We start from the raw sequence: 12,206 nt of genomic DNA on the forward strand, positions 1-12,206 counted from the left end.
CCTTTCAAACCTTTAACTCTACTAACACTATCAATACTCAATACCATCAACATTCTTAGCGATCCCACACTGTTTCTTCAGGAACAGTACCTTCTAGTTATTATATACTATATTCCCACCGTTTTTTGATGGCTAACTAGTCCTTCATACTTTTAGCTACAAACTCCATTCCAACTCTACAACGTTCGGCCTACTTAGGACATATCGGCTACCATTTGAATTTTTGAAATCATTTGTACTTTTAGAGATATTTCACTTTTTACTTCTAAAAAACTCCCATTCATTTCAATGGAGAAATTCATACTTTTAGATAGAAACTCCGTTCCAACTCTATAACGTTCAGCCTACTTAGGACATATTGGCTACCATTTGAATTTTTGAAATAATTTGTACTTTTAGAGATATTTCACTTTTTAAATAGTAAAAATACTTAAAAGTTGATAAAAAAAAGTACAAATACTTAAAAGTTGTAAAAAATTTTAAAAGCTACTTTAAAGTAAATAAAGTGACTAAAAATACTTTAAAGTAAATACCTTGAGTAAAAATACTTAAGAGTACTTATATTGAGTAAAAATACTTAAAAGTACTCAAAATGAGTAAAAATACTTAAAAGTTGAAAAAAATTGTAAAAATACTTAAAAGTTGAAAAAAATTGTAAAAATACTTAAAAGTTGTAAAAATTAGAAAAAAATACTTTAAAGTAAATAAAGTGACTAAAAATAATTTAAAGTAAATACCCTTTAGAACCGTTCGAACCTTTAGAACCTCTTAAACCCTTAGAACCTCTTAAACCTTTCAAACCTTTAGAACCTTTCAAACCTTTAGAACCTCTTAAACCTTTCAAACCTTTCAAACCTTTAGAACCTTTAAAACCTTTAGAACCTTTAAAACCTTTAAAACCTTTAAAACCTTTCAAACTTTTCAAACCTTTAGAACCTTTCAACCCTTTAGAACCTTTCAAACCTTTAGAACCTTTCAAACCTTTAGAACCTTTCAAACCTTCAACACTACTAACACTATCAATACTCAATACCAGCAACATTCTTAGCGATCCCACACTGTTTCTTCAGGAACAGTACCTTCTAGTTGTGGGATCGCTAAAGCGATCACACTAATGTTATTGCCACTATTTATATACTATATTCCGCCCGTTTTTTGATGGCTAACTAGTCCTTCATACTTTTATCTACAAACTCCGTTCCAACTCTTCAACGTTCGGCCTACTCAGGACATATCGGCTACCATTTGAATTTTTGAAATCATTTGTACTTTTAGAGATATTTCACTTTTTACTTCTAAAAAACTCCCATTCATTTCAATGGAGAAATTCATACTTTTAACTAGAAACTCCGTTCTAACTCTATAACGTTCAGCCTACTTAGGACATATTGGCTACCATTAGAATTTTTGAAATAAGTTGTACTTTTAGAGATATTTCACTTTTTAAATAGTAAAAATACTTAAAAGTTGATAAAAAGAGTAAAAATACTTAAAAGTTGTAAAAATTAGTAAACGCTACTTTAAAGTAAATAAAGTGACTAAAAATACTTTAAAGTAAATACCTTGAGTAAAAATACTTAAGAGTACTTATATTGAGTAAAAATACTTAAAAGTACTCAAAATGAGTAAAAATACTTAAACGTTGAAAAAATTTGTAAAAATACTTAAAAGTTGATAAAAAGAGTAAAAATACTTAAAAGTTGTAAAAATTTGTAAAAGCTACTTTAAAGTAAATAAAGTGACTAAAAATACTTTAAAGTAAGTACCTTGATTAAAAATACTTAAGAGTACTTATACTGAGTAAAAAATACTTAAAAGTACTCAACATGAGTAAAAATACTTAAAAGTTGAAAAAAATTGTAAAAATACTTAAAAGTTGTAAAAATTAGTAAAAAATACTTTAAAGTAAATAAAGTGACTAAAAATAATTTAAAGTAAATACCCTTTAGAACCTTTCAAACCTTTAGAACCTCTTAAACCTTTAGAACCTCTTAAACCTTTCAAACCTTTCAAACCTTTCAAACCTTTAGAACCTCTTAAACCTTTCAAACCTTTAGAACCTCTTAAACCTTTCAAACCTTTAGAACCATTCAAAGCTTTAGAACCTTTAGAACCTTTCAAACCTTTAGAACCTCTTAAACCTTTCAAACCTTTCAAACCTCTTAAACCTTTCAAACCTTTCAAACCTTTAGAACCTTTCAAAACTTTAGAACCTTTAAAACCTTTAAAACCTTTAAAACCTTTAAACCTTTCAAACCGTTAACTCTACTAACACTATCAATACTCAATACCATCAACATTCTTAGCGATCCCACACTGTTTCTTCAGGAACAGTACCTTCTAGTTATTATTATTATTGTGGGATCGCTAAAGCGATCACACTACTGTTATTGTCAACACCGTTTTTTGACGGCTAACTAGTCCTTCATACTTTTAGCTACAAACTCCGTTCCAACTCTTCAACGTTCGGCCTACTCAGGACATGTCGGCTACCATTTGAATTTTTGAAATAATTTGTACTTTTAGAGATATTTCACTTTTTAAATAGTAAAAATACTTAAAAGTTGATAAAAAGAGTAAAAATACTTAAAAGTTGTAAAAATTAGTAAAAGCTACTTTAAAGTAAATAAAGTGACTAAAAATACTTTAAAGTAAATACCTTGAGTAAAAATACTTAAGAGTACTTATATTGAGTAAAAATACTTAAAAGTACTCAAAATGAGTAAACATACTTAAAAGTTGAAAAAAATAGTAAAAATACTTAAAAGTTGATAAAAAGAGTAAAAATACTTAAAAGTTGTAAAAATTAGTAAAAGCTACTTTAAAGTAAATAAAGTGACTAAAAATACTTTAAAGTAAGTACCTTGATTAAAAATACTTAAGAGTACTTATACTGAGTAAAAATACTTAAAAGTACTCAACATGAGTAAAAATACTTAAAAGTTGAAAAAAATAGTAAAAATACTTAAAAGTTGTAAAAATTAGTAAAAAATACTTTAAAGTAAATAAAGTGACTAAAAATAATTTAAAGGAAATACCCTTTAGAACCTTTCAAACCTTTAGAACCTCTTAAACCTTTAGAACCTCTTAAACCTTTCAAACCTTTCAAACCTTTCAAACCTTTCAAACCTTTCAAACCTTTAGAACCTTTCAAACCTTTAGAACCTTTCAAACCTTTAGAACCTCTTAAACCTTTCAAACCTTTAGAACCTCTTAAACCTTTCAAACCTTTCAAACCTTTAGAACCATTCAAAGCTTTAGAACCTTTCAAACCTTTAGAACCTCTTAAACCTTTCAAACCTTTCAAACCTCTTAAACCTTTCAAACCTTTAGAACCTTTCAAAACTTTAGAACCTTTAAAACTTTTAAAACCTTTAAAACCTTTAAACCTTTCAAACCTTTAACTCTACTAACACTATCAATACTCAATACCATCAACATTCTTAGCGATCCCACACTGTTTCTTCAGGAACAGTACCTTCTAGTTATTATTATTATTGTGGGATCGCTAAAGCGATCACACTACTGTTATTGTCAACACCGTTTTTTGGCCCCTAACTAGTCCTTCATACTTTTAGCTACAAACTCCGTTCCAACTCTTCAACGTTCGGCCTACTCAGGACATGTCGGCTACCATTTGAATTTTTGAAATAATTTGTACTTTTAGAGATATTTCACTTTTTACTTCTAAAAAACTCCCATTCATTTCAATGGAGAAATTCATACTTTTAGATAGAAACTCCGTTTCAACTCTATAACGTTCAGCCTACTTAGGACATATTGGCTACCATTAGAATTTTTTGAAATAATTTGTACTTTTAGAGATATTTCACTTTTTAAATAGTAAAAATACTTAAAAGTTGATAAAAAGAGTAAAAATACTTAAAAGTTGTAAAAATTAGTAAAAGCTACTTTAAAGTAAATAAAGTGACTAAAAATACTTTAAAGTAAATACCTTGAGTAAAAATACTTAAGAGTACTTATATTGAGTAAAAATACTTAAAAGTACTCAAAATGAGTAGAAATACTTAAAAGTTGAAAAAAATAGTAAAAATACTTAAAAGTTGATAAAAAGAGTAAAAATACTTAAAAGTTGTAAAAATTAGTAAAAGCTACTTTAAAGTAAATAAAATGACTAAAAATAATTTAAAGTAAATACCCTTTAGAACCTTTCAAACCTTTAGAACCTCTTAAACCTTTAGAACATCTTAAACCTTTCAAACCTTTCAAACCTTTCAAACCTTTCAAACCTTTCAAACCTTTAGAACCTTTCAAACCTTTAGAACCTTTAGAACCTTTAGAACCTTTAGAACCTTTAGAACCTTTCAAACCTTTCAAACCTTTCAAACCTTTATAACCTTTCAAACCTTTAGAACCTCTTAAACCTTTCAAACCTTTAGAACCTCTTAAACCTTTCAAACCTTTAGAACCTCTTAAACCTTTCAAACCTTTGAAACCTTTCAAACCTTTAGAACCATTCAAAGCTTTAGAACCTTTAGAACCTTTCAAACCTTTAGAACCTCTTAAACCTTTCAAACCTCTTAAACCTTTCAAACCTTTCAAACCTTTAGAACCTTTCAAAACTTTAGAACCTTTAAAACCTTTCAAACCTCTAAACCTTTCAAACCTTTAACTCTAACACTATCAATACTCAATACCATCAACATTCTTAGCGATCCCACACTGTTTCTTCAGGAACAGTACCTTCTAGTTATTATTATTATTCAATATGTAATATTTATTATGTATTATGTATTATGTATGTATTATTTATTATTATTTGGTCCCTGAGTCCTGATGAGAATATAGACGAATCCACACGCCTATATTTATTTTATTATAATGTCAATAAAAATATGTATTCTATAAATATTTATATACTAACATTTCCTGAATGAATGAACTTGGTGAAGTGTCTTGTATAGGGTCGGGGTGACATGTTGCTATAGTTGCTATTAATTACCCCAACCAACATCGAAGCACCTGCGTGCATTAATCCTTCATTAATGTCTGTCTGTCTGTCTGTCTGTCTGTCAAAAGTCCGCGCAGCGGCCGTAACACACACACACACACACACACACACACACACACACACACACACACACACACACACACACACACACACACACACACACACACACACACACACAATAATAATTAAATGAATAATACATTGTATTAAAACCCCTGAATCTATCTATCTATCTATCTATCTATCTATCTATCTATCTATCTATCTATCTATCTATGTAAAATAGCCGATCTAAGTTGTGAGCTTTTAGATCGGCTACTTTTGGCTAAACTTCTCCTCACAAAAGGGATGCTAATGTTCAAGTGGTTATAAAGTAAAAAACAATCATATCACACAATTTGGCAGACCACTGTAGTAACTCTGAGGACCCCCCTGTGTGTGTGTGTGTGTGTGTGTGTGTGTGTGTGTGTGTGTGTGTGTGTGTGTGTGTGTGTGTGTGTGTGTACGCACGGACCGCGTCGGCCGTGTGTCCATCCAACCACCACCCCCCCAGCTCCCGAGGCTATCCGCGAGCCCCCCTCCCCCTTCCCCGCTCCTCCGGGTGTCACTCATTGTAAAATATAGGCCTACTTAAAGTTTCAAACATAAAAGTAATATAATATTTGAAAATAACACATCTAAGCTCCTATTGTAAGCTTGTACATCGGCTACTTTTTTTTATAGCCTATAAAATATGGCTCAAGTGGTTCATGTAATAATTTATATCTGCAAAGTGTAGGATTATTATTATTAATATTCTTTGCATATTCCAATACAAACCAATGCTTCAGTGCATGCGCTCAGCCTGGGTGTCTGTCTGTCTGTCTGTCTGTCTGTCTGTCTGTCTGTTTGTTTGTTTGTTTGTCTGTCTGTCTGTCTGTCTGTCTGTCTGTCTGTTCACGCCGCGACCGTAACACACACACACACACACACACACACACACACACACACACACACACACACACACACACACACACACACACAGACACACACACACACTTACACGCACGCACGCACAGTTAACCCCGAGACTATGTTCCCCCCAAGGTGAATAAATAATAATTTAAGAAATAAAAAATGATATTACAACCCCTCAATCAATCTATCTATCTATCTATCTATCTATCTATCTATCTATCTATCTATCTATCTATCTATAAATCTATAAATCTATCTATAAATCTATAAATCTATCTACATTTATCTAAATATCTTTCTATTCATCTGGAGGTGGTTGCACCATCTCATACTAAGTTCAAACTTAGCCTAGTTATAGCTTAAATGTCTTTTAAGTCAAGACTTACACATTACTAAAATGTAAGCTGTTGCACCACACAAATTAGTTATAACGTATCTCTAAGTAATAACTAAATATTTACACCACCTTTAGGCAGCACTAAGTCCTAGGAGTAACTATCAACATGGCAGATCGTATTGATTTTATCGACGAATTAATTGACTACAACGAACGACCCCATCCTCGCCAACGCATTTTGCGAGACAGATTACATCCACTTGACATTTTTGATGATGTTGACATCTATGCCAGACTCCGTTTTAAGAGAGATGGCATTATGAAAATAACGGACATGCTAGCGGCAGACCTACAGCACAACAGCGACTTGAACGGTGCGCTTTCCCCGAGTCTCCAAGTATGCGTTGCCCTGCGTTACTTCGCAACGGGGGCCATGCAAAATTTAGTCGGTGATGCATTTCGAATACACAAGTCTACCGTGTGCAGGGCAGTGCGCAGGGTTGCGCTGGCCCTGTGCACGCGCATCAATAATTTTGTGTACATGTCAGTGGACAACAAAAAACAAAATGACACCAGACAGAAGTTCCATGCTATGGCAGGCTTTCCAGACGTGCTTGGATGCATAGATGGGACCCACGTCAAAATAAATCCTCCAACAGTGGATGAGAACACATATGTGAACCGAAAAGGTTTCCATTCCATCAATGTACAAGTGGTTTGTGACGCTGATCTCATGTTCACAAACTGTGTGCTGAAGTGGCCCGGGTCAAAGCACGACAGCTTTATCCTAAAACGGTCCAGCATTTGGGAAGAATTTGAGGCTGGACAGTTTTCAGGGTTGCTACTGGGGGACTCCGGCTACCCACTGAGAAAGTGGCTCATGACACCTTACTTGAACCCATCCAACAGGGCAGAGGAGAAATACAACTATGCCCTCTGCAGCACTAGGTCTGCAGTTGAGAGGAGTATAGGAGTATTGAAGAAGAGATGGACGTGCTTGCACAAGGGTAGGCATCTTTTATCATTTAGCCTATATAGCAAATCAAGTCATAGATCATATATTTGTCCACAAAATGAATAATTCTGACCAATATGGCATATGGTATCATTTATAGAGCAAATCAATTCATAAAGTATATATTTGTCCACACAATTATTAATTCAGACCAATATGAAATAATTTTAGTCTGCAGTAGCAATAGGCTCTACTATTCTCTAGTCTAGACTAACCCTTAACTATTTTACCAGTGGTGGAAAAGGTACTCAAATGTTTTACTTAAGTAAAAGTATCAATACTGCAATATAGAATATATATATATAAGTAAAAGTTCGGGATTCAAAATACTTCAATAAAAGTACCAAAGTATTGGCATTAAAATGTACTTAAAGTACCAAAAGTAGAAAGTACACATTATGCAGAATGTATGATCTACAAGCTCACAACACGTTGCCTCTTAACGCATTGTGAGCTTGTAGATCGGCTATTTTCAAATAGACAAAGTTTAAATAGGGCTGAAGTGGTTAATGTATGTTTTTTTAATAATAATCAATATCTACAAAGTAACTAAAGTTTTCAAATAATTGTAGTGGAGTAAAAGTGCAATATTTGTCTCTGAGATGTAGTGGAGTAGAAGTATAAAGTATTGAAAATTGCCAAATTGGACATACTTTAGTAAAGTAAAAGTACCAAAAAATTGTACCATAGTAAATGTACTTAGTTACTTTCCACCACTGTATTTTACCATAGGGATTGCAATGGATCCTGACAGAGCAGCAGTTGTGGCTGCTGCATGCATTGTGCTGCACAACATGGCAAGGTTGTGGAAGATGCCTCTTGATGACGATGAAGAGGATGTTGATGATGAAGTCCCACAAGATGAACCTGATTTTGATGCTCGCATGCAAGAGGGTGCTATAGTTAGGCAATATATTACCCAGAATAATTTCATGTAAACGCATCTATAACTCCAACCTCCATCAGTATCACTGGATAGATAAAATGTCTGTCACCTTTCCTGAGGGATGGCAAACAATTGACTTTTATTTCTTAGTGCAAGCCTCCTCGTTTTGGGTTATTGGACAATGCACCAGAGTGGTGTAGAGACATCTTTCATGTCTCTCGTGTGATGTATCCCTTATATCTGTTCCAAATGATTTGTTAAGACTGAATTTAAAAGAAAAATACTTCATTCCAAACATCAGGGCAATGAGATATACATTTAAAGAACATTTGGTCAGCAAAATATATTCATATTGATGTCAATAATTCACAAATGTATACATCATTTAATATGATCAATATACTGTACATATATCTAAATACAAACAATGTACAATCATCATACCTGTAAATATGTTAAACAATCTTGGCAATAAATAGCAACATCTGATAAATAAATAACATCTTCTAAACAATAAATGTTCAAGTATAACTTAATCAGTGAATTAATAATGACAGTAGTCTCACTGCATTGTAACAAATTGGGCCTGGTATAGGCCTACTGTTATTGATCCCAACAATTAATAATGACAGTAGTCTCACTGCATTGTAACAAATTGGGCCTGGTATAGGCCTACTGTTATTGATCCCAACAATGAAGAATTAATTCATTGTGCTGGCATACAGCCAATTAAGCAAATTGAGTGACATCACTCACTGAACATAAAGATTAAGCAAATTGAGTGACATCACTCACTGAACATAAAGATTAGTTCAGTGTGTACTGTAGGCAAGGTTACAATTCAACTTCAGAGAAAGAGTAACCACGAGGCTTGAGCTCCTCTTGTAATTTTAGGATTTCAAGGTTTAGTTTCCTTTTTTCTAAAGCCAGCTTTTCTCTCTCTGCTGCTATTTTCAAAGTTTCTTCTTCTATCTTCCTGCATTCTAACTTTAAAAGCTTGCGACGCAAGTCATCTACATTTTCAGTATCCTCACTTTGTCGCTTCTGCTTTCTTTTGCTGTCTTCTGCTTTCTTTTGCTGTCCTTTTACAGAGGTACTCATTTGGGTGACAACAGGGGCACTTGGGATGACACCAGAGGTAGTTGGGGTCAAAAAAGAGGTACTTGGGGTGGCAACAGAGGTACTTGGGGTGGCATCAGAGGTACTTGGGGTGGCATCAGAAACACTTGGAATGACTGAGAAATCCTCTAGGATTTCTTCACCAGTGATCAAACTAAACAGCCCAATTGCTGTTTCTGGAGTTAAGAACCCATCTGTGGCCTGCAGACTCTGCTGGCTTTCAGGAACCGTTGCAACTAAGAGGAGAGAAAAAAAAGAATAAAAAAATGCATTAGCATAATATGTTGGAACCAGTTAGTTTATCTGCAGAGTGTGACAATCCATTTCATGAAGGGGACATCTTAAAGATATGAAAAAAACAATGTCACATTTTGTTCTACCCTGGGTAGGGGTATAGTCAACTTTTGGGGTTTGGGTTATAAGGAGTTTTAGTAACAAAATGCTCATTTAAATATAACATTTCAATTGGATCTTTTATCTTTCATGTCATGAACTGTTTACCTTCAGTTGGTGGAGCTGTGTGTTTGGACCGTTTAGGTGTTGCAGCAGCCTTTTTCCCACTTTCTACGCCTCCTCCTGAAATCCCAATTACAGAAGCAGAATCTTCTCCTATGATGTCAATAATTATAGAGGAATATGGCCCTGGCTCCGGTTTTGGACCACCACCAGTGGGGAAGGTTTTTGTCCTGGGATAGTCTTCAATTGCTTGGGTTTTGAGGTCGCTCCATTTTTTTCTTATCTCTCTTAACTCTCGTTGTTCATATCCCTTTGCATTTACTGCATCTACTATCTTGTTCCATGCATCGTTTTTTTTCCTATTTGTAACACTTGAGTTAAATTTGCTTTCTAGAACAGATTGGTTCTCCTTGTAACCCTCGAGCAGTATAATGATCTCATCATGACTGAAGTTCTTTTTTCTGTTGCGCTTCTCTTTCTCTTCCATCTTGGTCTGAAGAGAAAATGAAATATTAATGAGAAGTTTATTAGATTAGATTAGATTCAATACACCCAGCAAAGTACTTCAATTCTATAAAACAGGGGTCTTCAACGTTATTCAGCCCAAGGACCCCTTAGCAGAGAGAGTGATGAAGCAGGGACCCCCCCTACATAGTGTATAGAATTATTGCAGATTAAACTTTTTCAGAGATTTCATTGTGTAAATTAATGTTTTTTCATTCATTTCAAACATTTAACCACTTTAATACTTGATTTGCGCCCACCCCCACCCACCACCAAACCTCTTTGCCGAAAATAGCAGATCTACAAGCTCACAAGAGCTTGTTATTTTTAGCTAATGTTCTCCACAGAATAGGGATGCTAGGGTTCAAGTGTTAATGTAAAAAAAATAAGAAAAAATCTTATCACAAAGATTTGGTGGACCCACTATAGTAGCTCTGAGGACCCCCTAGGGGTCCCGGACCCCCTGTTGAAGACCCCTGCTATAAAAGGTATGTCTATTACCTAATTCAACATTTAAAAGAGTCTTTAAAATAAAGCAATTAATGTCCTCGCCACACTTCCACTTGTGGAACGCCCTGTGTGTGTGTGTGTGTGTGTGTGTGTGTGTGTGTGTGTGTGTGTGTGTGTGTGTGTGTGTGCGCGCGCGCACATACGCATGTATGTCCATGGTAGCTCCGACGGAACCTCTCCCTCCGCTCCGAGATGAGGTTCCTCGTTTATCTCTGCCGTTTGAGCAGGACATTGTCGCACATTTTCCACTTTACATGTTTCTAACCCCTTTCTGCACATCGTATCCAAAAAGTAAAGCATTTCCGCCATTCTCTCATATGTTTTAACGCACCATAAAAGCTTTCCAACGAGTTGAAGAAAGTATTTAATTTGCCTCTGTCCTCTTGGAAAGCTTTTATGGTGCGTCAAAACTTAAAACATCTGAGAGAATGGCGGAAATGCTTTACTTTTTGGATACGATGTGCAGAAAGGAACATGTAAAGTGGAAAAACAGCGGAGGGAGAGGTTAAGGGCTATGTCCATGGAAGCTATTTGCACACTGAGACTCAGTCCATTTTACGCAGATACACATAGCCTAGTGGTGCAGACTGCCGAGTGGTTAAAATACATGTTTTAATTTAATTCTGCGGTATAAAACGTTATCATAAGTGTTATAATTCAACGTCAGTTAATCAATGGTACATACCGCTGCTTTTGAAGAAGATTTGGCGATGGTGGGACGCTCCGTTCTTTCTTTGTTGTTGACGAGAGACGATACGAGTTTTACTTCCTTAGTGTAGAAACCGCTCGTCTTCATTGGATCCGGGAGCTATGACGTCATTGCATGCGACTATACATTATTTTAAGGACAGTCTACACACTACTAGTTAAGTTATGCCATAAACAGACGTGGTGCAACATAATTTAGTAACTCACTAGTTACAAACTAACAAGTAGTTACTAAGCCTCTAGTAAGGACTTTACTCCCTAACTTAGGGTAGACCTTACGTTCTTCTGGTGCAACCAGCCCCTGGCATCTATCATCTAAAGACCGCTGACTGCTCTGTCTGTATAGCATGATGCTTTGGAGCTATGATGTCAGCTATATAGCTGACAGTAGCCATATATAGTATCTGATTATTAGGCAGTGCATTTGGCATGTGCGTAAATATGAATCTGGCAGCTAGGGGATAGGGATACATTAATTGACGTTCATTATATACCATATAGATATAGGTGTTTTAAGAAAATGTATTATTATTTATTCACCTGGGGGGGTGGGGGCCTGTGGCAATAAAGCCTGGGTTAACTGCGTGCGTGCGTGCGTGCGTGTGTGTTACAGCCGCAGACTTTTGATAGGCAGGCAGGCAGACAGACAGACAGACAGACAGACAGACAGACAGACAGACAGACAGACAGACAGACAGACAGACAGACAGACAGGCAGGCAGGCAGGCTGTGGGCGCACTGC

At 35.1% G+C, this 12,206-nt stretch overlaps 1 protein-coding gene across 1 annotated transcript; it reads right to left on the reverse strand.

Moving 5' to 3' along the window:
* Positions 1–8,616: 8,616 nt before the first annotated feature.
* Positions 8,617–11,503, reverse strand: LOC308084227 (uncharacterized protein). Its single transcript, XM_080426775.1, has 3 exons — positions 11,442–11,503; positions 9,788–10,235; positions 8,617–9,522 (listed from the first exon to the last, which is right to left on the reverse strand). Exons 2-3 carry the CDS (start codon positions 10,227–10,229, stop codon positions 9,002–9,004), a joined length of 963 nt encoding a protein of 320 aa, XP_080282901.1. The 5' UTR covers positions 10,230–10,235; positions 11,442–11,503; the 3' UTR covers positions 8,617–9,001.
* Between the last annotated feature and the right edge of the window lie 703 nt (positions 11,504–12,206).

Source organism: Gymnoscopelus braueri (genome assembly GCF_963280865.1).
Source record: "Gymnoscopelus braueri genome assembly, chromosome: 4".
NCBI lineage: Eukaryota > Metazoa > Chordata > Actinopteri > Myctophiformes > Myctophidae > Gymnoscopelus > Gymnoscopelus braueri.

Coding starts and splice junctions, on each gene's coding strand:
- LOC308084227 (XM_080426775.1), bottom strand. CDS start 10,229: ATGGAAGAGAAAGAGAAGCGCAACAGAAAAAAGAACTTCAGTCATGAT. Junction 9,523..9,787: donor CACAGCTCCACCAACTGAAG/GTAAACAGTTCA, acceptor CTCTCCTCTTAG/TTGCAACGGTTCCTGAAAGC.